The sequence below is a fragment of the Annulohypoxylon maeteangense genome, assembly GCF_022496945.1.
Source record: "Annulohypoxylon maeteangense strain CBS 123835 unplaced genomic scaffold GGS22scaffold_7, whole genome shotgun sequence".
Taxonomy (NCBI): Eukaryota; Fungi; Ascomycota; class Sordariomycetes; order Xylariales; family Hypoxylaceae; genus Annulohypoxylon; species Annulohypoxylon maeteangense.
In genome coordinates this window covers 1,053,350-1,076,175 of record NW_025953254.1, presented here as the reverse complement: position 1 = coordinate 1,076,175, position 22,826 = coordinate 1,053,350, and the positions used below count along the sequence as shown (strand labels likewise).

The following is a 22,826-nucleotide window of genomic DNA, read 5'->3' as shown; positions in this document are numbered from 1 at the left end:
CTTGATGACCTTTAGACTCTCTAATGACCATTTGACGAGGCCTTGGTAAAGGTCAACTTTATGTAAGAGGAAAACAGTCAACGGCAAGGGCATCCGAAAGGAGCAGTCGTGCCACGAGGGAACGCCTTGTGATTTGTATACACCGGGTTCGGCAACGCATGTCCAAGGAGATGACAGTTATTCCGAAACAACGAGGCCAATTCAAGATATCCCTTGGTTGCGAATTAAGAAGGATACCGATGCTGTCCGATGTTGTTGAGGTTGGACGGCAGCGATACGACACTGCCTCGATTTTATGATTGATGCCGACATTTTGGTATGCATGCGGAGTTCGAGGCTTTGAACCAAGATAACCACGCCAAGATGCACACGATGTGGAGATCATAGGTGTATGCAGGTATATTGTATATACATGACGCGAGTGCATATATAAGTCATATACGCATATACATCAATCGAGATGTGGTGGCGATGAGTTTGCAGTTTGCATCGTGCAGGTGCGACCTTGGCGATGCATTACATAAAGTAGAAAGAACCGTCAGATACTTAGGTACTACAGTCTACGGGGGAAGTAGGTACGGGCAATAGTACGGGCAGTACGGGTAGGTAAGGCACTACTGTACGCGCCGTTAAGGTACGACGAGCGCCCGCATGTTGAGAAGGAGAAAGCGAGACGCCAGAGAAGTTACAACTCTCCCACCTTCAGCCAGTGAGATTCCGACCACCTAAATTTCTTAAGCGCGCGCAAATAAAGTGGCACACCCCTACACCCTCACAAATCTCAGCCTACCAATACCCCAGCACATAGCACCTGTGCAGCCTAAGACCCTAAGCTGCTAAGGTGCTATTAAGGTGATTCTGCAGATAAGCATCAGATCTATATTTGCCGACAACTTTATACAACCCTGTCACTCCAGGTCGGTTCCAGTCTCCTCAAGCAGCAAACCTGGCCAGTCAGCCGCTGGACGTTCTGGGCCATCCTTTTTAGCACAACTAACTACAGCTAACTACATCTATCCTCCGAATAAGGAATACGTCAGCCAATGAGGATTACTATTCTCGCTGATCCTTTCTTGCTTTAGCCCGATCCTACTCGCACTCGCAATTATTGAACCTACACCTACACAGGATTTGATTTACTCACTTGACGCTCCTACTTCGAGCTATCGTACCAAAATACCAATAGACTCACGGCCATTCACCTCCATTCCGGATATATGGTATCTGTAATTAACCCGACTTCGCATGCGAACAACATGGTACCTTTCTGCAACCAGCAAGCTGCAAGCAAGTCAACATGCAAGCATTGCCATGGCCGCCTTTCATGGTCCATGGCTGTGGTTCAACTGCCTGCGTGCTTGCTGATGTATTTTCGTACCTCGAACGTTAACCATCAGTGCTACTCATTCGATAGGTTTTAGGTATCATTCGTGTCTATTACTTGTCAATGGCGTCCAATCCTAGTCGCTCATAACGTGGCTTAATCGCCGGTAGCGTCATCGGCATGGATACTACACTTTCGATCGTTCATCATAGACAAGGTCATATACATGGTGAGGCCCAGGACGGTCTTATTCTTCTGACCAGTCTCGGCCCCCTTCATATCACCATTCCTATTCTCTTGTTAGCTTGTTATCACCTTCTCTAACAGGCTCCTTTTTTTCCTTAATTCCTTAATCCTTGCCTTCCTTCGTGTACTTCTCCATTTCCTACCCTTTTGCTATTATATAATTTCCTGGATTAGGCGTCCTTCACTTCCTTGGTAGGCTGTGCAGAACCAACATGTTGTAATGCTGGTCCTTTCTTATTAAGCCTTTTCTTCTCTCATAGGTTAGTCCAGTCGGCCTTATAACATCGCATAACCCAGGTCGAGGCCACAAAAGTGTTATCTTGAAACACTTTATCGTCATTGCTCTTCTTTTTGGTTCTACCGGGGAGGCCTCGAGATCTATGATTTCATGAGTAGTCTCTGAAGATCAAAGGATGCAATGTGTCTCCCCATAAAACTAAAACAGAACTGGGGTCGGCTATGAGAATATCCTATACTGACAGATCCTCAAGACATATTCGAGAAGGATGGCTTTCGACTCTTTAGCCCGTTATATATTAGTATGGACGACGATACTAGTCGGCTTTACCGCCGCCGTCGAGCTCGGTGACGATATCCAAAATTTTGTTCCGATTTGCGCCCAACCCTGCTTGGAATCTTTCATACAGGCCAACTTTCCATCGTCAGGATGTGCATCGAAGCCAACATTGGAATGTCTATGTACAGCGAAGTCAAGTTCAGGATATACGCTTGGAGAGGGAGCATTACAATGTATCAGTGCAGAAGTGCAACGAGGAGTGTGTAATGAAAATGTCACCGGTGGTGAGTATATGAACCCTAAGCCTCGGTATGTCTGCCAGGGCATTGACTAATATAATGCTAGGTTCCGTGAAGCATGATGCCTATCTTATGTGTAATCAGACCACAAACTCATTGCCTAATACACATTCTGTTCTGACAGCCACCATTGCTGATAGTCCAACTGGAGGCTCAGCATCGATCATCTTATCACCAACAGGGACAGAGACCGGAACAGTAACATCTATTCTTGCACCGACAGCATCCAGTACAATTTCAATGGCAGCTACAACAAACCCCGCAGCTCCCTCATCTACACCTGCCCCGTCGCCTACTCTTAACGGTGCTCAGGTTGCTGGTATCATTGTTGGCGTTACTGGGGCCATCCTGATTACTTTCATCGCAATCCTCGTCGCCAGACATTTTCGCAAACGAAATTTTCCAGACCTTGAAGATGGACTTCTCCACACAGGGGACGACAAAAATAAGCCAGGGACATCAAGTTCTAAGAACACTGGTCCTATGGTTATATCGGCGCCTTTCAGCAGATTTTCCACTAGCAACTCAGATCCCCGTCCATATCTTGCGCCACCACCATCACGATTTCCTAGTCCTACCCCAAATCCTATTTCACCCAGTAACCCCTTTCATACGCCCAATCCTAGCGAGGAATACACAAGCCTCGCGGTTACTCGTTCTCAAAATACAACTCCCGCGGGATCGCCGGAGATCCCGGCTCGCAGACCACGTTCACGACTACTTCCAGCCAAACCGTCATTAAATATAAAAATACCTCCAGTTCGACCTCCTCCTCCACCGGAGCCATTATCACGGCCACGGGCTGCAGTCACACGGATGGCTTCTTCGCGGACGCAACGTACTGATAGGACGAGCATCATGACGACCAATACCGCATTTGCTGATATAGATACCGAGGTCGTAGAAGGGGATCAGGCATGGCAACGACCATCAATACCAGAAAATGGACCTCAGTCAGGAAATCCGCTTTATTTTGATGACAGGCGAGGAAATTGGGTGTTAAATAAGAATAATTCGCAGACCCAGTTAATACAACTTACGGAAGTGGCAGAACTGGATACGTACACGCCGATGACAAAATCACCACAAGAGATAAAGGAGGAACAAGCTATAAAAATGGCAGCGGCAATTTCGGCTGCTTCTGCACTGCACATGAGACCTCAACCAGCATTTTTGGCTCAAGCTCCAAATGATAGGCCACTCAACCGCTCATCAAGTGTGTATTCACAGGCCAGCGCCGTTCGCCGTAGTTCCCGGTTTTTAGGTCGCGCAAGGAATAACAATAAATCTCGGAAGAACAGCACAGCTCAACTTACTCGGTCAGACACGATGATGACCCATGAATCTGCTACAACTATCAACAGTTGTTCGTCTAGCCCACTTGACGAAGAAATTCCTTTCGACCATCTCTCGACTGTCGCAGAATCGCCTAGAAGAATTCCAGTTAAACATCCAAAAATGTCGGAACGACTCAATCGAACCAATTTACATGTCGATTTACCAAAGGTACCGAGCTTCGCAACTTCACCTCCTGGCCAACCTAGCCCAACATTGAAAGGCGCTGCTCTTCTTGATGAGGATGCTGGCTCAGCTTATCCACGACCCTTAAATACTAAGCATTCGCAGAGGTCTCTAACGTCAAGTTCATCACATACACACGTTGAGGCTGATTTGCCAAGGCCGCGGATTGATGTAGGCCGGCCGCTTATCCAGAGCCCTCTATCGCGCTTTTCACCAAAGCCCCCCAGCGTCGAGGCCCCAGCTTCCGAGAGGCTTCGGACACCGCCAATGCAAACGTCCGGCTCAGGATTTTCGCCTAACCTTTCAAACGAGAAATTCCCAACACCATCTCCGTTGTCGTCGCGATCTAGTAACGGAGAAGGACGTCCCCATGTGGCACGTGCAGTTTCTCCTTTGAGCTTCAAAAACAAAGATTCAGCGCCTTCAGGTACCAGCGCGCTCTTGGCTAAGCGAGTCGGGGATGGCAAAGCGGCTGCACTGGCGCTTGTTCCAGGTAATAAGAAGGACCGATGGAAGATGCATAGGGACCAACTTACTCCAGATACCGCAAACCTCTCTTCAGCTAAAGGCTCCTTACCCCACACGCCAACATGGCAGCCAAAACTAACTCCGACAAGACACGGCGATGACCTGTACCTAAACGTACAGTGAAGCGATAATCGCACTTTAATTTTGGATTACGCATACGAAGCACACTCTTTTCTCATCTCCTTCTTCCAACCCATTCATTTATCGACATCGCGCATTACTCATCATTGATCATATTGCATCATATATACCCCATTTGCCACATTAGTCAACCTACTTTCTTTTCTGTCCCATTGACGATTATCATCCGGTGGCATTGTACAAATATATATCGCATTCACGGATATTCATATAAGCTTTTTTTTAATCTATAGCGTCTAGAGACTTGGCCAACATTTTGGTATGGGAAAATAAGGTTAGTTGATTCGGAGTTAACGGGGTGTTCAAAGGTTTAAAGGTTTAAAGGACAGGGTCGGAAGGAATGGTGATGCGATACCCAACTGTTACTCGCAGGACGCACTCGCTGCATTTTTGCTGCATGTCAGTTTGTATATATAGAATAGCTTGCCTTGAAGCTAAAGTGTGAGGATAGTGTATTATACTTAGACGGGGCTACAAAATGGTAGACTCGGGAAAAAATCAATCAACAGAATTTATCAAATTACCTACAGATTGTTACGAGCCTATTGAAGCGATTAAGAATCATATTTTACGTAACTATTTCTTTTTCCTTTTTTTTTTAGCTGTAAACATTTCACCGGCATCTTGTCACTTGTCTCATGGTGTGAACATATACGCTTGGCATTTCTCAATGCAGGCTGAGAAGTATTATTCAATATCCGGACTACAAATGTGCCGAGACATACAGCCTTAACTCCGATTAGTTGGAATACAGGTACATCTCATGTCGAGTCTTAATTAGATCAGTATTTACACTTACGTGCGTAGAATTTAGATGATCCATCGTGTAGCTCATTTGCACCATAAGTTAGGTATGAGAATAACAAATAGATATATTTGGATCTAGAATCACTCATACTCATTCATGCACATATCTTACACAAGATCCACGTTATCACCTACTTCACAGCCCCCTTGTACCTGCCGCAGCTTAGCTATCCGGGCTTCCGGCGGCTTGCAGCTTGTTGTTCACCGGGCGGGGACCTTGAGCTGTGGACTGTGGTGGGGCAACGAGGCTTAGCGCAACGGGAGCTAGACCCCGCTTTCCCGCTATTATAGAAATCTTTTTAAGGTTTCTGCGGGTGGGGCACTAGTAGGTGACCTTTTTTTTTTTATCTGCTGCAGTGCGACACCAGCGGCAGACTTTTCTTTCGCAGAAAATAACACTCCTCGGAACGGTTCCCGGATGAGCACTGCCACCGCCAACGTACGCCTTTCGACGACGACGAGGAACTCCGGGTTTAGAACTGAGTCTTCCTAAATTAGGAGAGGTTCGAATTAGGTTGTTGGGTTAGGCGAAGACGGTTTAGAGATTTCGTCGTACGATACGTGTCTTGGTCACCGGCTACCGATTGTCTAAATTTGGGAGAACCTGAATCCGAATATTTGTTGGGGAGCGACCGAGCAGAATAGAACGGAAGCGCAGACGTCCGAACCAGAATCCAGAAGCCAACTCGGTCGGCTAAGTCATCCATCACCCGACGAACCATCCTACCGTCCTATCCAACCGGTCCGAGTGCCAATCTACTTAGGTAGATTAAGGCAGAAAGAGCCATGGCTCAAGGCGCTATCAAACCCAGGAAAGCCTCCGCCGCCCCCGCGTCCGCGGGAAGGAAAGCCAAGCCCCAACCTTCGAAGAAAGGCACGCGCGTGACGAAAGCGAAGAAGGGCTCTGCCGCGGATAAGATGCAGAAGAAGTTCGCGGCGGGTATGGTTGCTAAGACGGAGAAACTACTCGGTGAGAGGGCGGGACACCTGGAGTTGATTGGGAAGGGGAGGTTAAAGGGTGCGGATAAGGACGAGGCTGCGAAGAAGAAGGGTGGGAGTCGGAAGTTTGGATGAGGGAGGCGATGATGCTCTAGGTTATGGACTTGTGGGAAATGTATTATGGGAAGGAAAGAAAGGCTTCGAATACACGTTCGGTGTCTTCTTATTGAACAAGTCGATTATTTCCAGCGACTAAGATACCACCATACAATCGACGAATATGCTACGATGAAGCGAGTCGGGTTTCGATCCTGAGAAGATGCCCACGACATAACCTCAGTTGAAAATTCTCACTATGAGGTAGTTCAATTGATAGGCATATCACGCCGCATCTCTTCCAGGAGGCATACCTCATCTACCAGGTTAGCCATGTTTTTATACGCGAAGAAGAAACGGCCCTCATTCATTACCCAAGATCTTTCTGAGTTCGAATAACTCAACGGCTTAGATGAGAGACTAGCTTCGTCAGCACGACTAATACAATTATGTGGACCGGCATCTCTAAGGGGATTTCCTTGCATTCAACTTATGAGTACTTTTATGCACCTAATTTTACCCTTTTGCCCAGCCGAAATATGTCTATATCCTAACCACTACCTCTTACCTCTCGAGACCTTTACCTGCCGCTCTCTTTCCATTCCTTAGCTATACTAGCCAGCCTACTCTTCACAAACTCCAGATCCTCCTCAACATTAACCCTCCAGCTCGACACTGCGATCCGACACGCGGACTCCCCCTTCCACTTAGTCCCGCTCACGTACCATTCACCCGAGTCCTGGATCTTTTTCACTAGTACGTTGTTCAACCCCTCGTCTCGCGCACGGAATAGGACTATCACGTGTGTGCTCTCCGCTGCGCTCGAGTTAGGTAGGAGTTCGTAGTCGTCTCTTAGATTCAACTTTTCGTCTGGGGATACGAGGGCGTGGGCTACGCCCCGGGCTAACCGCACCATACGCGCGAGCATCTCGGCAATCCCGGGTTGCCCTTCGCTGAGGAGAACGGCGTACACAGGCAGCGCGCGGAAGCGTCGCGAGTTCTCGATGCCGATGTTAAGCGGGCTGGGAATGGTGGGGCCGGATCCGGAGGGTGTAAGGTATACCGCGTTTGGGTTTTGGAAGACGGCATGGAGGGTTGAGGAGCGCCGGGTGAAGAATATGCCGGTGTCATAGGGCTAGGCTTTCGATCAGAATAAACGGATGAATGAGGAATAGGGGTTATGACTTACGACATTAAGTAATTTATGTCCGTCAACGGTAATACTATCCGCAAGCTCAAGACCCGCCGTAGATTCTCGTAACTTGGCAAATTCCTCCGTATCTGGTAGAGCACGGGCGAAGATTCCAAATGCGCCATCGACATGTATCCAAGCCTTATACTGATCCGCCAACTCCCTCAACCTCCTCATCTCCCCCAAACTACTCGTAGCAAACCGGCCCGTGTTAACCTCACCGGCGCTAATCGCCACAATACACGCAACCCCCTCTTCCGCGCGCTTCAACTCCCGCTCCACAGCCTCCAAATCCAACCTCCACGGCTCCGCCTCACTATACGGCAACTCCTTCACCGCGCGCCGCCCAAGCCCCACCACAGACGCCGCTTTCGATAAAGAGCTATGTCCCATACTAGTCAAAACCCGAATCTCCCTAACCCCCGCCTCCGCACACGCCCCTAGAATCCCTACCTCCCCCACCGTTCCCTCGCTCCCATCCGGCAACCTCATCCGCACTACCTCCTCCCGCCCGCACGCCAGGCCGAGGATATTACTCGCCGTCGCTCCCGTCGTGAATGTCCTGCCTTCCCACTCTATCCCCGCATCTTCTCCTGCTTTCTCTAAGCCTGACTCTGGGCTTAGGTGGAGAAGTCGGAGTAGCAATCGTAACGCTACGTCCTCGACTTCGGTCGCGATACTCTGTTCCGGTAAGTGCACTTGCACGCTTGTGTCGAAGGCTGTGGCGAGATTATCTGCTGCTTCGGCGATCGGCAGGGTGGACCCGGTTACGAAGCCGAAGTAGCGCCCGCTTCGGTTGTGCCCGGGGAGCGCGGGCGCGATGGTGTTGGTTAGGTGGTTTAGGGTGGGGAGAGGGCCGAGGGGGGTTGTGGGGAGGGGGTTGAGTGAGGTTCGTGCAGTGTGTATGGCGCTGGAGAGGGGGAGGGTGCGGGCTTGGGTGCCTGGGGGAACGCTAGCGGCGGCGCGGATCTGGGTGTAGGATTTTTGGAGGAGGGTTTCTGTGTCCATTTTGGGGGGTGGGTTAGAGGTACCAGATAGTGATTTTATGGACAGCTTGGTTTGTAATTGAGGGGAAAGGTGAGGTGAGGAAGAGGTGAAAATGCGATGAAAATTTGTTGTAGTTTAAATAGGGGTAATTTCTCTTATGTAATACTCCAACGACGGAATTGAATTTTAGGCCTAGGACTTTTTATGCTCAACAGTTTTGTTGGAATTGTGTCACCATTTTTTTTCTACGTATCGATCGCAAGATATTGCCTTTGGGTGTTGTAGTCCAAAGGGCGCGGGCCGTCAATCTTGTAATGTTTCGTCAGTTTCGATTACTTTATAGATCTAAATTGATTTACTAATTCATTTATGTTAGTGGGAATAAAACAGTAACAAGATGATATTATCTCAGAGTGGAAATTTACAACATATTTGCCATGGGTGGTATTAAATAGGACTTTATAATGACTTAGAGGTACCTGAGATAAGATTGTATTTGCTCAAGATTCGAAGTGTATCGTAAAGAGGGAACCCAACGTCGCCTAACAAATAACCTGAATGCAATAAAAGATAATGTACGTTGATTCGTCCCTGACTCAACCCCAGTGTGGAAAAGCGTTGGACCAAGTGTCAATGAATGCTTCAGGTGGGAGGTAAAATAGGCACCGTATCATTTCACACAGGAGAAAAAGCCTCGCTAAGAAATATATGAGTAAAAGCATCAGAACGATGTAAGCGGTAGTCAGCCGGAAAGTCCCAAACTTTCCATCTAATCTGAGGCTATCTTTAGTGAGGCCCTCATGTTCCATAACGATGAATCCTAGCCATATTAAAAGGGGGATCATCGCGACCAGAGGTAGACAAGTCGTAACAACCGAGCAGACCCTCCAGAGAACAGCTTCTACCGTAGTCGGAAATTGAAATCTCCATGCGAGGCAATGAAGACCGCCAAAGGGGATTCCGCTGAAAATCGTCCCAAATGTCCAAATATGCTCTTCGTAATGGCTGCTGTCATTTGGGATTGGACTTGGACCGAGCTCCGGGTCAAAATCGCTCTTCGTCCTCAGTTTGTTCCACATTGATTTAGGTCCGAGTTGAGCCAACTCAGCTATATCCCAACCATCTAGCCTTTTACCCGTTGTTGGGATGATATGTATAACATCAACACCCTGCGGATGTTTCCAATATAAACCATACGTAATGAGGCTCGATACTGAGAATGCAAGTGTTCCTATCTCGAGCTGTGAAGAAGGGAGGTCCTGTATTTTGCGGGAGATAAGCTGAATGACTAGGTAGCTAACCTGGCCCACAGCAAGCAATTTGACTAGCATCCCCCCTTTGTCAAGCCTCTCTAGATATATAGACGGTATATTTGGTACGGCGGCAATTTCATTTTCGAACAAATATTGCCATTGCGAAGAAGACAGTGCCCAGTAGCGGTACTTGAGGCGATGGATATTAATTTTAACTGAACGTGTCATCGTCGGCTTTTGTGCCATTCTATTGATTCGAGCTTCATGGGGCGAATGATTCAAGGAAGGCGTATCGACCACTTGAGGCTCCAGGGTATCATCTTGACTAGGAAGCACTTCATGTCTTTGAGGGTGTTCTTTAGGCTCTGACGTGGAGTGCATCGACGATTGGTCGTCAGGGGATGTGGAAGGCGTAGCATCGAATTCAAGTTGTTGAGTGTCGAGAACGAAATATCCCATATTTGCCAAATAAGAATGAACAATTCCCCATTCTTTACCAGCCATATATTCTTGATCCTTCATCTCAATAGATGTGTAATAAGCAGCGCAGAGCTCACTCAGTGCTTTACCCACGAAATATTCCGGAACGAAAATCGTGAAGACCATCCATTTGACTCTCGTAGTAAGTGCTACGATGGCGATCCATACTTTCTTGATACCGTCGGCTCGGCGGAATGCAGGGACGTTAAGATGTTGAATATTCCATGTGCAGAGGATGATGACCGAGGTACAGTTCCAGAGGATACCTAGAGTACTGCGAATAGTGGACCCAGAGACATAATTGGTATCGGTAGTTGGTAAAGTGCAGTTCGGCTTAAAACTGGAAGATTCACACAGATTGGTGAGTATCAACCAGGCGCATAGGCTTGATACCGGAACTGAAGGCGACTTCATAGTTAAGATGAAGAGATAAAATGTAGTAGATTAACACTAGTTTGGTAATGTTGTAGCTATCAAACTTGGGAGAAGGTTAGTTTCCACAAGACGAGCGGGACACTCTGGTGGCCGTACTCATCATCCTTTTTTATTTTATTTTTTATATATTTTAATCAGGTCGGTAGGAGGGCGAACACACACGCAGGTGGTTCTAACACCCTATAAAAAATCTTAACGTGTAAACACTATAGATGGCTGGCGTTCAGCCTGCTTTTCGCGACAGGTTATTCTAGATTGTCCCGATACCGACCTTGCAGTTGGCCACGAGTCTCTCAGCCTGCTTTCAGAATGCTAGGTTCGTTAACGTACACGAGTCTGGATTCGCCATACCGCCGATAGAGGGTAGCAATAATACTACCTGGGTTGTGGGAAGATTCATCGATAGCGACTTAAATGTCAGATGCTACCTAATTATATTTGCTGAATTGTCACGGTAAGTTGGGTTGAGTGAGGCTGATGGCGGGAAGAGATACCTAAAACCTCAAAATACCGTAGGTAATCTTCCAACCACTGGCTGCTAGGTACCGACAACATAAGAATTTGAAGCCATAGAAATATATATCCATCCATGGATCTCAACGAAATAAAATAATATGTTCTAAATGATATCAAATTTGTTAAGAGAAAGTCTACCTATGAAAGGGCGAATAACAATAGCTTTATTCGAAGGCTTAATGAAATGACTGGGTTTGTTTTGATGGTGTTGAGATGTAACAAACTTGGAAATAAAAAGAGAAAGCCACAACGATATCATCAGAAACAGAGGTAAAAATAAACCTTCACCGTTAAACTCGCACATCACAGGAAAGATGATCAATGATATGCATTATGCAGATAAACCTGAGAAGTTTACGAAGTTGAAGCACACAAGAGTTGCATGTATGCAACAAATCTAACTCTACCAAACTTCCAAGGTTCTGTCAAACTTGAACTTTACGGTTATCGCGGTTATCGATAGGATAGTTAGAGGACTTCAATGTTAATAATAGCACAACAGCACCTAAATAAGCTTGAATTATTAGGCGGCCGGTGGGCTGGGACTGCTAGGAACGGCCAGGAACTGTTAGGCGTATTTAGGTGTTAACCGGTACTAAGCTCAACGAGGTTTAGGGACCGAGTCAAAGCAGTCAGAAAGCAGGCGAGCTAAACCTTGTAAAACCTAGAAACCTTGCAAGATTAAAGCTCGGGGCAGGTTTAAGTACCTTTGTATAGCCAAGTCTCCAATGTTCTCCTTTCTTTTTATGGAGCTCCTAGTCGTTCTTCTTTCCAAAAGTCATTGCGATCCAGACCTGAGTCTGTGAGCCCCGTCGATCCTTTCTTCCAAGTCCGTTCGGAGTAGAGAATGACTTTAGCATTAGCATTAGGAGACAATTATTTTTTTTCCTCCTCTCCAACTTCCTCTCGCTATTTTCATTATTTTCTCTTTTCACGTCTTGGAGTTTGAATGAGTTTGGCTTTGACAAGGTCGTTCGCCCTTAGCGAACGTACTACTTTGGACTCCATTCCCTTACTTCTCGCTTGTAGTCTTCTTTTTTTTCACAAATCATAATGAATTGACCAGCCGATGGGATGCTGATGAAGCCCTAATCCAAATCGAGGACTAACCCCCCCTGACCTATAACCAAACAGCGACATACCCTCTTTTGGCTCCTTTGGCCTCAGTCGTGCATTCGTCTATTCGTCCATTCGTCCATTCGTCCATTCGTCTCCCAGCCTCCACGCGATTTTCCTAGTTGGTTGTATCGTAAGCCCGACTTTTTTCCAATTTTCAGCCGCGGCGCCAGTGTAACCGAATCTACCTTCGTTATCCTCAACTGATGCTCACGAGAGCATCAATTACCGACTTATACTAGGAAGCGCCAAAATGTCTGGGATTATGAGCAAGCGCCAACAGGCGCGCAACGAGAAGGTATTGCAAGATCTCGTACATGATGTACCGGGAAACAATTTTTGTGCCGATTGTCAAGCGAGAAACCCAGGTAAGTGTTGCTCATGGAGCTTGTTGCTTTGTTTTGTTCCTAAGACTATTGGGACCTATCGCTGACGTTGCACCTTTAAGCTTGGGCATCATGGAATGTACGTGCTTAATTAATAGACCCTTAACATGACCGCTCTCAAATCATCGCGACGACCACTTATCCCCGAATTAATTAATACGAACTTGAAACTAAAATTCTTGTAGTTGGGTGTGTTCCTTTGCATGCGATGCGCTGCTATCCATCGCAAATTGGGCACGCATATCTCCAAGGTTAAGTCGCTTAGCATGGATAGTTGGTCGAATGAACAGGTTGAGGTACGAATCATCTGGCGTCACAACGTGTTAGAAGGGAGTTGGTTGTGGCTAACGGTGCTTATAGAGCATGAAACGGGTGGGAAACGTTGCGTCTAACAAGATTTACAATTCTCAAAACAAGAAACCCCCGATGCCCATCGATGCTGACGAAGCCGACTCTGCCATGGAACGATTCATAAGGGCTAAGTATGTACAAACAACAACAGCTGTGAATGGCACGAAAAAGCATAATACCGGAAGTTCTGACGAAGGTACTCCGCCGCCCTTACCACCTAAGACAGGCAGTCGTTTCTTCTCCTTCCGATCTAAGAAGGATACGCGTGCGCGAGAGAGTGCTTTCGGTTCCCATGACACCCAACGCAACCAACAAAGCAACAAGGCGTCTAAGGTTTTCGGGGCCAGTGTACATCAAGATAGTCCGGAGGCTACGGCACAAAAGTTGACGCAGCTTAGGGATATGGGGTTCGTGGACGACAAACGTAATGCTATGATTCTAAAGGGCGTGAATGGTAATCTTGAAAAGACAGTGGAGGCACTGGTGCGGCTTGGGGAAGGTGGTGGACCTTCATTGCCTCTGCCATCTCGGGATGGTTCCTTGCCCGGTTCCTCTAGGTCTTTGACTCCCCAACCTACACCCACGTCTCCACGACCTCCAATTGGGCTATCTAAATCCAGCCCGCCTGCTGCACCGAGTCCGGCCAGTACTATGTCAAACAACCCATGGGACATACAGCCAGCACCGCCTCAGTCCTCACAATCAACAGGAACTCTACAGAACAGAAACCCCTTTTACGCTTCAAACTCGAACCCATTTGGGATGCCAAGCCAGCAAGCCGAGTTCAATTTAAACCAGAGCCTACAAAACCTATCACTCGTACCAACACAGCAACAAGCACTCTTCCCTCACCATACTGGCGGAGTACCGACTCCTCAGCCAGCATCGCAGTCGTTCTATTCGCAATCGATGACTCCTCCGATCCCACAAGGCCAGAGCTACACATCGTTCCCCTTTAATAGTCACCAAACATACCCTCAGCCGGCTGCTCCAACTCAATCACCACAAACTTACAACCCCTTCCTACAAGCCCCTAGAACCCCAGACCCGACTCTTTCATTGAACACCTCGCCGTTTCAAACTCAAAACCAAGGGTCATTTGCTACCAATCCCTTCACCAGATCGCCGACTAGAATCGCGTCGCCAACTCTGAACCAAATCCCCGAACAGTCGCAGCAAAACTTCTATAACTCGCCGCATTCGCCGTATGCGAGTAACCCATTCTTCGCGACGAATCAGTACGCACAATCTCCTACCCCGGCGGTACAATCTCAACCGCAACCGCAACCCCAGCCTCAGCTCCACCCAACCCAGCAGCAATGGTACGATCCACAACCACTGGTACAGGTTGCGAGTCAACCTCAGCCGGCTTACCAACAGCCTCAGAGAGCAGACACAGCTTCTATCATGGCTCTATATAACTACCCTCAACTAGCTCCGACCAAGCAGCAAAGCCAGGATCAGAGCATACCCAGTACTGAGACGAACCCTTTTCCTACGTCAGCACATCCACAGGCGCATCCGCAACAAAACGTTCCATCACCTTTGTCAGGAACCAATAACCCTTTTATGAACAGTGCAGCAACTCAAGCCGCACATACACCGGCACCCGCAGCTCCGAGCCCGTTTGCGCCGCACAACAACCTTAATTCTGCTTCTTCGGGCGCAAGGAGTCGGGAAAGCATGACGCTCGGGATGGAGATGGCTTGGAATAACGGTCGGCACAGCCCAGACGCGTTCGCGAGCCTGAGCGCAAGGAGCATGTAATGAAACGAGGTGGGCTGCTGTGTGTATATAATATAATAGTCACAAGGTGTACCATAATAATGATCTTCCAGTAAAAGTTCTAATTCTGAAATCTTCCAGATTCGATGTCTCAACCCCACGTTTTTTTTCTTAGGTGACTCATCCAATATCTCGCGATCAACGCAAATTCCTTTCCCCAACTCAATCCTATCCCTCCTTACTTCCCTACTTATGGATCTCTTTCAAACTAAACTCCTCCCAGGCCATCTCCTCCAAACCCGCAAACTCCCTCTCGTCAACCCTCACCACCCGACTCCACCCCCGGATCAGCGCCCGCCAGTAACACGTTTCCGCCGCGCCGCTGAAGTACCCCCCGCCATCGAACAGCTCCCGCTGCCGCCGCGCTATCCCCTCCGCTACCCGCGGGTGGCGCTCCAACCACTCGATGGTCGATTCTAAGTCCGTCCAGTCTGGCGACACGAATACTATGTTCGCGTCCCGCTCCGGGTCGTGCGAGCGTGGCCATGCGGCTTGCACCCAGGGCGCGGGGTACGCTGCTGGTTTCTGGGATTGGGGGTGGGAGGGAGGTGTGCGTGTTACGCCCGGGAGGGAGCTGCTGAAGACGGGTTTCGAGAGGTGCGTTAGGTGCTGCATCCATGCTATCGGAGGCGTGAGGATTACTGAGTTGCACAGTTGGTGGTATTGGAAGCGCCCGGAGTAGGTTACGCCTTCCGTGTGGATCACGTAGCGGTACCGGCAGAAATCCCAGATCGGCAAAGCGTTGCTGTGGTTCGCGTGCAGCGCTTCGATGTCCGCCCAGGGTTTGCCGGAACTGCTGGAGACGAGGGTTTGCCGCAGGGGCCCGGCGCGTGGGTTGTTGAACCAGGTTGTTCCGCGCCAGATTGCGCGGGACGGCTTTTGGGACCAGGGGAGGCTGGATTCGAGGGTGTGGATGCGCTGGATGGCGTAAGGGAGGGAGTGGATTGTGGGCGAGGGCCAGGAGTATTGGCTGAAGTGCGGCATGGCGAAGTATCGCTTTGAGGGGCCGTTGAAGGCTGGGTCGGCGGGACGTGAGTAGGATAGTGAGGGGGAGATTGGGTCGTCTTCGTGGTTTAGTGCGATTATTGTGTCGGGGAGCGGTTCGTCTGGGGGCGCGGTTAGGAGGGCTGTGGCGATTTGGTGGAGGGTTGCGGAGCGGTGCTGTAGCATCTCTTTTGAGAGGTCGGATTTTCGCGCGTAGGAGAGGATGAAGAGTTGGTTGTTCCGGATCCGGGCTATGAGGGGGCCGAGGTCGTGCGGACGTCGGGAGAGTGTGAAGGGGCCCTTGGAGACTTGGAGGCCGATTTCGTGGGTTAGGCCTGGGAAGGCGGCGGCGCATTGGGAGGTGCTGAGGAGTCGGTTGTTAAGGAGGGAAGGGGGGTGTTTTGATATCCATGCTGGGCTTGACTTGGAGTTGGTGTTGAGGTTGGAATTGGGATTAGACGGGTGGTGAGGGTGAGAATGGGGAAAGGTATCTACGATGGTGGATCGTGATGAGTCGAGACTGTGATCTGGTACGAGAAGGAAGCAGTAGAGAGCTAGGCAGATGACGGATATGATGACGACTTGTCGTAGGCGAGCACTTGAGGTTGAAACGCGCTGGGGCGTTCGGAGTATCGACGTCATCCTAGCCGCTGGTGTGTTTGTCCCATTCTTATGATACCTTAGATGAGATCTCTCTAGATTACCACTCGTAAGAATATTTCAGGACAACGCATATTCACTCTGGAAAGTTTGAATCTAGATCGACAAAGATAGCATTGCATGCATAAGAGAAAAAGAAGAGGTCCATATCTGCAGATCTGTCATGAATAATAGGTTCGTGACGATATCCGGGACATCTGGTTCCGAGAGCTTTCCAGCTACCTAATCTGGACCCCAAGATCTAAAGGCAATGGGTGTACAATCTAGATTTCAGGGGGTTTCATGCCGCCCGCCGCGTTACTCGGCCAATGAGGACTCTAGCTAGGCGGACACCCTGTCTTCCCCGGATATTGTAGAGATTCTGATGGGTTCCGATTCTCTTTTGCGTAGAATCATTATCTCGATTTTACCTCGACCTAGTTGGCGCAGAATGAGGAGTTGTTTTTAATACGTAAGTTAGAAAGTAGTCCACTTAGCATATTATTCCTAGTGTTAGAACCAAATTCTCCGAATCTTAGTCTCATTCTCTAAACTCTGGGGGCATTCTTCAACGAGAGGATGAATCAACCAATAGACCTGCTATACGGATGATCTCGGACGGAAAGTACGGGAATAACAGAAGAAAGACCGACTCCTCCGTGTTCCATCGGTAACACTTCCAAGTCTCTCGAGTCCCGAAAATATGGGTAAGGTTTCGGCAGCCGATAGGGCTTACCACGGGCTTGAAGTGGATCCCTATTAACTAACGATCGCGTGCTCGCTCGAGATGAAATCCGTTTTTCCCTCACGAATCACAATCTGCACTCTTATAACTCTATTAATTATACTATAATCGACCATATATTTTACTTATACATAAATTAGACGATTATCCGAAGTATATCTTACTATCATATCCCTTGAAAATTTGAAAGTTCGTTCAGAACTCAGGACGGGGACCGGACAGCTGCAAAATGGTTCGGAAACTAAAATCCAGCTTAGAAATTTCACATCTAACTCATATTATCACCTGGGCAGGTACACGCTGATGCGTCGAACTTTGCGGAAGGGGTGACGAAAGAACAGGCTTATACGCAAGTATTAATACAAGCCGAAGGTCTCCTTGATGGTCAAAGAAACTGGGTACGTTTATGTCCTTGACGTTGAGCGTCAAACTCATACTTATGCCTCTTAGGTGTGGTACGTTCCCGGACCTTTCTAGAGAACCAGGGCGACTTCTAGGCTGAAAAAAAAGATCAAATCGACTAATGGTGCTTATAAAGCAATCTCGCCAATGCAGCATCGCTATTATGGCATGCCTATAAGTCATTACCACATCCGAGTAGCCAGGTGAATTGGGCAGGTTAGTAATGCGCCTCGATGCAAAGCCTAGATTTACAATCTCATCATAGGATTTTACACACTCGACCCGCGGGCAACATCATCAAAACTGCAACTCATCCTTGGTCCGTTCCAAGGCAAAGTAGCATGTCAGACTATCGCTTTCGGTAAAGGGGTTTGCGGTACAGCGGCGCAGACTCAGACAACACAGTTAATTCCGGATGTCGAGCAGTTCCCTGGCCATATCGCATGCGATGGGGATAGCAAGAGTGAGATCGTAGTTCCTATTACGATAGAGACCGGGACCGACGGAGAAAAGACGAGGAAATTGGTTGCTATTATCGATATCGACTGCGCCGATCTTAACGGATTTGATGAGGTGGATAAGAAGTATTTAGAGCAATTGGCAGAATTGCTCGGGCGAAGCTGTGATTGGTAATAACTGGCGGGAACACGAAGTTATTCGCTGTTGATATGACTAAAGGCTCAGCCACCCCCAATAGTAACGATTTAGGAATCCACGATCAGACAAGCTGTGATAATCTCACCGATCTTGGTTCATTATTGGTTGGCCCTAAGTATGCCTTGCTCTAGTATGGTGCGCTTTCTATATACACGATAGGTAAGGCTTCCAATAGCTGAGGCAGCCTGTAGCAAAAGACCATTTCAGATTAAGGCGAGTCCTAGGTATTATTCCGCAACGCCGTACAGCTTCTCAGATTCTGGAATTATTCCTCGAAACTCATTCTTTTCTACTATATTTTTACTCCATGTAAAATAATTGTATTCGCTTTATGATCACCGGATACTATTCATAAATGCACCCACTAGAGAGAACAATTCAACTCGATTGAAGTAACCATTAACGCATAAATCTTCGTGGTGGAACCAACTAGCTTAAGTTTTTATCGTCTTCCAGTTACATTTCGGCCTCTCTCATCCACCAGGCGTCTAGATCACCACCAATCGCGAGAGCCAAAAACTGTAAGGGCTACCAAATCAAATTTCAAAATTGAAGGCAGGCATCATGCGATTCACAAAAGACTCATCAGTTTCTAAGAGTATTTCAAAAACGAACAGTTTGGGGGAGACAAATTGGCTGTTAGATGGCGACGAGCTAGACGAGGCAGATGATGATACCGACTTAGAATTATCCCGGCACGAAAGACAACCTAACAGAGGATTGTTCACTCACTTCGACGATCCCCACGATGACGATGAGATACTTTCATCACCGACTGAATCACAAATGTTATTCCCGCCCGATCAGCAATTCTCTCAAGAAGAGTTTGAGCTAAGCGATTATTACCCCGGTGCCACGGCGAGCGCTTATGAAGGAGAGAAACGAACGTATACATGCTTTTACCTATCGGCAGCCGCAATAGCATTGTTAATTGCCAGTCTTGGGATATCTCTCTGGTGGTCCGTCAACCACGACGACGTGTCGGGAGGCTTCGGAATGGGATCGTACATGCTTGCGGTGTCGAGTGTGATCATTGCCATATCGACTTATATGCACCGACAAGACTGTCGATGTTGGACTCCCAGACATGCTTCTCCGTTATGAATATAGTAACAAGAAGAAATGGTATCAAAGACATAAATCCGTTTATGTATCAAGACCTTATCCGATATAACAATACCCCTCCACGGATCCCCCACATGCACCAACCGGAGCAATTGCCCCGCACCGGGTTACACAACCTCCAACTCTGCGGACCCGATCTCGCAGGCTTACTTAAGACTAGGAGAAAGCTCTTATCGCATCCCCCATCCCTCCTCTACCCCGAGGTCAAGCCAATACCAAGAATGCGATAACAACCAATCAACTATGAGAAGCTTCGCAAGGACCCTAGGAGCCTTCACCCGCACCTTCGCAACCGCATCACGGCCCCGGACCCGGACCCAGCCTCTCCTCCACACAAACGGTATTCTCCCACAAATAGCAAGAACAATGGCAACATCCAACGCCCGCGTGCTCGCGCAGCCCCTCAGGCTCGCCTGCATCCAACTCGCCTCCAACACCGACAAAGCCGCGAACCTGTCGCACGCGCGGGACCTAGTCCTCGAAGCAGCCCGCGAAGGCGCAAAGCTCGTCGTGCTGCCCGAATGCTTCAACTCGCCCTACGGATGCGACTTCTTCCCCTCCTACGCCGAGACCCTGCTCCCGCACCCGCCCTCCGCAGAGCAATCCCCCTCATACCACGCCCTGTCGTCCATGGCCGCCGAAGCAGGCGTCTTCCTCGTCGGCGGCTCGATCCCCGAAGCCGACCCCGACCCCGCGACGAAAAAATACTATAACACGAGCCTGACCTTCGGGCCGGATGGAGCACTGCTAGGCACCCATCGAAAGGTGCATTTGTTTGACATCGACATCCCGGGGAAGATCAAGTTCAAGGAAAGCGACGTGCTGTTCCCAGGGAACAAAGTAAGCATCATCGAGCTCCCGGGGTACGGCAAGATCGCCGTGGCCATCTGCTACGACGTGCGGTTCCCGGAACTCGCGACGATCGCCGCGCGACAGGGGTGTTTCGCGCTGATCTACCCGGGGGCGTTCAACACGACGACAGGGCCGCTTCACTGGTCACTGCTAGGACGGGCCAGAGCCATGGATAACCAGCTGTACGTGGCGCTGTGCAGTCCGGCGCGAGACGTGAAGGCGGCGTATCCGGCGTACGGACACACGATGATTGTGGATCCGATGGCGGAGGTGTTGGATGAGGCTGGGGAGGAGGAGGGGATTGTTAGTTGGGTGCTGGATGGGGATATCATCAGGGATACGAGGAGGAATATCCCGCTTTCGACGCAGAGACGGTTCGATGTGTATCCGGATATCAATGCGGGGAGGATACGCTTCCGCGAGCCTGGGGAGGGGGGGAAGGGTGAGGGGGGAGAGGATGGGGCGGTGTTGGTTAGACGGGAGGGCGGGCTTGGGTTTAAGTTTGTGGGAGGGGATAAGTAGGGGGTGGGTTGGTTGGGTTGAGCTGAGGTTAAGCGGATCTTGCGAGAAAAGAGTGAAGGGTTTCCAGTGAGGTCATCGTGTTTCGTTGTCTTGAAACATAGATATCGTGTTGTATATAGGTATGTAATTCGTAGAGGGGTAGAGACCGTCGGGATGCTTAACGAAGTATGAATTACGAGGTTAATAGACTGGAACTACCATCTCGTAAGTAGATCTATGCGGCTATCAGCAAGGGATATGCATAGGTACCTATATGTTCTCTATCCTATTCTGTCCATTCATTGCATCACGAAAGCTTATTCCAATCTTCTAAGGCTATTAGGACATTTTGCTTGCCAGCACTTAATTCACGCTCAATATTGCATATCTACTTGGATCGGTAGGTAGGTAGACTTCCGCTCCGCCATGAATGGTATTAATTATTATTGATAGTCCATTGGCTGCCAGAAGGATGGTTGTTTTAACAAAGACAACTTCCCTTCTTTTATCTGAGTAAAATATACCTATACGATATGTATGGATATCAGAACGGTTATGGGTCCCAAGGCATAACCTATCGTCCATGATCCCACAGTTTATCTACCTGCCTGATGAAGACGAACGCGAGGGAAGCGCCGCGTAATATCATCTGTATCTGACCCGGCGGATACACTTTCCAATCTTCGCCAGAGCGTAACCATCCTCAACTATTCGATCACGAATCTCATTTTCCATTCTCCTAGATAGATAGGTAGGTATTGATTTCATCAACCCACCTAAACTTCTTTTACGAGGAATATACAACCCGACTCGATTTCGTCGGAGGGTCATGAGACGACGGTAGTTACGATTGTGCGTAAGAGAGCATTGTCTTTTATCTGCCACCTACGCAATCATTTGGAATGTTATGCGGAGGTGGGATCGAGAAGCTGCCGTGAAATTATTTCCCATCCACAAGTAGAAGCACGCGAGCAATTTCCCTAATGGATGCCGCGCAAGAATTATTAGTCAAGACAATGGCTTACCTAGCTCGGTTTATGTACACGAATATTGTTTCAGGGTCCCTCTTAACCCCCGCTCCATTCCCACCCTACCCTCACTCTGCTATCTTTTAACCGCTTGGGTATTAGGGTGGCTTTGAATGGTCGCTATGATGGGTGGGATTGATATAGCGACAGCCGCGCCTGATTAGACCGGCATGTGTCTACAGCGTAAAGCAAATGTCTGTCGATATGTATATTAGGTTGCAAAATAATGAGCAGGCTGTAGCCCCATCGTTTCATATTGCGTGGTTGATGATAGTAACGCGGAGAATATGTGATAGGTAACTAGGGAACGCAATAATCGTATGGAGCACGACAATCGGGAGAGTAACAAGATGTGACTGATCACATCCCACATGTCCTACCCGCAAGCTATCGTTGTGTGCGCCATGTTCTGCATGTCAGCTTAGCCGTTCCGATCCCGCTCGGCAACTGGTCTGACGTCTTGGGATTTTCCTAGGTATCTTAATCGCTCTGTCTTACATACCAGCATACCTAGCAGCCAAGTAGGTAGCTGCCTGTCTCTCGGACGAGTTGTGGAGAAATAAGAATGACAAGAGTTTCTAGCCTACTAGTGCGACGGACAAGCTAACTGGGAGTTGCCTCTTGTTCTCGGACTAATGGACTAATAAGAGAAAGAGTAAAAGCACTGCTGTTAGAAAGCTTCCAGACCCCTGGTTTAAAAACAAATTATGACTAATGATAGAAATGCGTATTAAGTAGAACCGGATTCCGGAAAATGAAGCTAGGGCTCGGATGCGGCTCTATACAGCCAGCATGTACCCTGTAAATCGCGTGGATGTCAGTATAGGCATACCTTCTTTGTAGGTAGTCTGGTAATTAGATCTGGACTACGGCTCGTAAGGCTCTTCCCCGAGCTGGAACTAGACTGCTAGAGCGAATACCGGAGAATTGGGGAAGCTGAAATTCGATAATTCGTATGTGCTAGTATGCTGTGG

The 22,826-nt window shown here is 48.5% G+C and overlaps 9 protein-coding genes across 9 annotated transcripts; 6 read left to right on the top strand and 3 right to left on the bottom strand.

Annotated features, from left to right (window-relative positions):
* Positions 1-1,886: 1,886 nt before the first annotated feature.
* GGS22DRAFT_134273 (uncharacterized protein) lies at positions 1,887-5,100 on the top strand. Its single transcript, XM_047958539.1, has 2 exons — positions 1,887-2,371; positions 2,433-5,100. Exons 1-2 carry the CDS (start codon positions 2,077-2,079, stop codon positions 4,556-4,558), a joined length of 2,421 nt encoding a protein of 806 aa, XP_047819600.1. The 5' UTR covers positions 1,887-2,076; the 3' UTR covers positions 4,559-5,100.
* Positions 5,101-6,169: 1,069 nt separating this feature from the next.
* On the top strand, positions 6,170-6,807 carry GGS22DRAFT_188051 (uncharacterized protein; the record flags this gene model as incomplete). The annotated part of the gene is made up of 2 exons (XM_047964675.1): positions 6,170-6,447; positions 6,687-6,807. 2 exons carry the CDS (start codon positions 6,170-6,172, stop codon positions 6,805-6,807), a joined length of 399 nt encoding a protein of 132 aa, XP_047819599.1.
* Positions 6,728-8,752, bottom strand: GGS22DRAFT_134254 (PLP-dependent transferase). The gene is made up of 2 exons (XM_047958538.1): positions 7,608-8,752; positions 6,728-7,553 (listed from the first exon to the last, which is right to left on the bottom strand). Exons 1-2 carry the CDS (start codon positions 8,616-8,618, stop codon positions 6,999-7,001), a joined length of 1,566 nt encoding a protein of 521 aa, XP_047819598.1. The 5' UTR covers positions 8,619-8,752; the 3' UTR covers positions 6,728-6,998.
* A 220-nt stretch (positions 8,753-8,972) lies between these two features.
* On the bottom strand, positions 8,973-11,037 carry GGS22DRAFT_134243 (uncharacterized protein). Its single transcript, XM_047958537.1, has one exon. It carries the CDS (start codon positions 10,742-10,744, stop codon positions 9,194-9,196), a length of 1,551 nt encoding a protein of 516 aa, XP_047819597.1. The 5' UTR covers positions 10,745-11,037; the 3' UTR covers positions 8,973-9,193.
* Positions 11,038-12,074: 1,037 nt separating this feature from the next.
* On the top strand, positions 12,075-15,411 carry GGS22DRAFT_161939 (ArfGap-domain-containing protein). The gene is made up of 4 exons (XM_047961151.1): positions 12,075-12,765; positions 12,846-12,862; positions 12,969-13,079; positions 13,144-15,411. Exons 1-4 carry the CDS (start codon positions 12,651-12,653, stop codon positions 14,899-14,901), a joined length of 2,001 nt encoding a protein of 666 aa, XP_047819596.1. The 5' UTR covers positions 12,075-12,650; the 3' UTR covers positions 14,902-15,411.
* On the bottom strand, positions 15,004-16,672 carry GGS22DRAFT_134236 (uncharacterized protein). Its single transcript, XM_047958536.1, has one exon. It carries the CDS (start codon positions 16,543-16,545, stop codon positions 15,106-15,108), a length of 1,440 nt encoding a protein of 479 aa, XP_047819595.1. The 5' UTR covers positions 16,546-16,672; the 3' UTR covers positions 15,004-15,105.
* Positions 16,673-17,389: 717 nt separating this feature from the next.
* Positions 17,390-18,419, top strand: GGS22DRAFT_161936 (GAF domain-like protein). Its single transcript, XM_047961150.1, has 5 exons — positions 17,390-17,519; positions 17,581-17,685; positions 17,738-17,742; positions 17,826-17,905; positions 17,955-18,419. Exons 1-5 carry the CDS (start codon positions 17,517-17,519, stop codon positions 18,320-18,322), a joined length of 561 nt encoding a protein of 186 aa, XP_047819594.1. The 5' UTR covers positions 17,390-17,516; the 3' UTR covers positions 18,323-18,419.
* A 376-nt stretch (positions 18,420-18,795) lies between these two features.
* Positions 18,796-19,582, top strand: GGS22DRAFT_134205 (uncharacterized protein). Its single transcript, XM_047958535.1, has one exon. The coding sequence runs from the start codon at positions 18,911-18,913 to the stop codon at positions 19,448-19,450; it is 540 nt and encodes a 179-aa protein (XP_047819593.1). The 5' UTR covers positions 18,796-18,910; the 3' UTR covers positions 19,451-19,582.
* Positions 19,583-19,837: 255 nt separating this feature from the next.
* Positions 19,838-21,090, top strand: GGS22DRAFT_179475 (carbon-nitrogen hydrolase; the record flags this gene model as incomplete). The annotated part of the gene is made up of 2 exons (XM_047963683.1): positions 19,838-20,704; positions 21,058-21,090. 2 exons carry the CDS (start codon positions 19,838-19,840, stop codon positions 21,088-21,090), a joined length of 900 nt encoding a protein of 299 aa, XP_047819592.1.
* Positions 21,091-22,826: the final 1,736 nt, after the last annotated feature.

Bases quoted from the DNA above. Each gene is read 5' to 3' on its own strand.
- GGS22DRAFT_134273 (XM_047958539.1), top strand. From the start codon at position 2,077: ATGGCTTTCGACTCTTTAGCCCGTTATATATTAGTATGGACGACGATA. The intron at 2,372-2,432 runs GTGAGTATATGA...ATATAATGCTAG, and splicing joins TAATGAAAATGTCACCGGTG to GTTCCGTGAAGCATGATGCC.
- GGS22DRAFT_134254 (XM_047958538.1), bottom strand. From the start codon at position 8,618: ATGGACACAGAAACCCTCCTCCAAAAATCCTACACCCAGATCCGCGCC. The intron at 7,554-7,607 runs GTAAGTCATAAC...TCGAAAGCCTAG, and splicing joins GACATAAATTACTTAATGTC to CCCTATGACACCGGCATATT.
- GGS22DRAFT_134243 (XM_047958537.1), bottom strand. From the start codon at position 10,744: ATGAAGTCGCCTTCAGTTCCGGTATCAAGCCTATGCGCCTGGTTGATA.
- GGS22DRAFT_161939 (XM_047961151.1), top strand. From the start codon at position 12,651: ATGTCTGGGATTATGAGCAAGCGCCAACAGGCGCGCAACGAGAAGGTA. The intron at 13,080-13,143 runs GTACGAATCATC...CGGTGCTTATAG, and splicing joins GGTCGAATGAACAGGTTGAG to AGCATGAAACGGGTGGGAAA.
- GGS22DRAFT_134236 (XM_047958536.1), bottom strand. From the start codon at position 16,545: ATGACGTCGATACTCCGAACGCCCCAGCGCGTTTCAACCTCAAGTGCT.
- GGS22DRAFT_161936 (XM_047961150.1), top strand. The intron at 17,906-17,954 runs GTTAGTAATGCG...ATCTCATCATAG, and splicing joins TAGCCAGGTGAATTGGGCAG to GATTTTACACACTCGACCCG.
- GGS22DRAFT_134205 (XM_047958535.1), top strand. From the start codon at position 18,911: ATGCGATTCACAAAAGACTCATCAGTTTCTAAGAGTATTTCAAAAACG.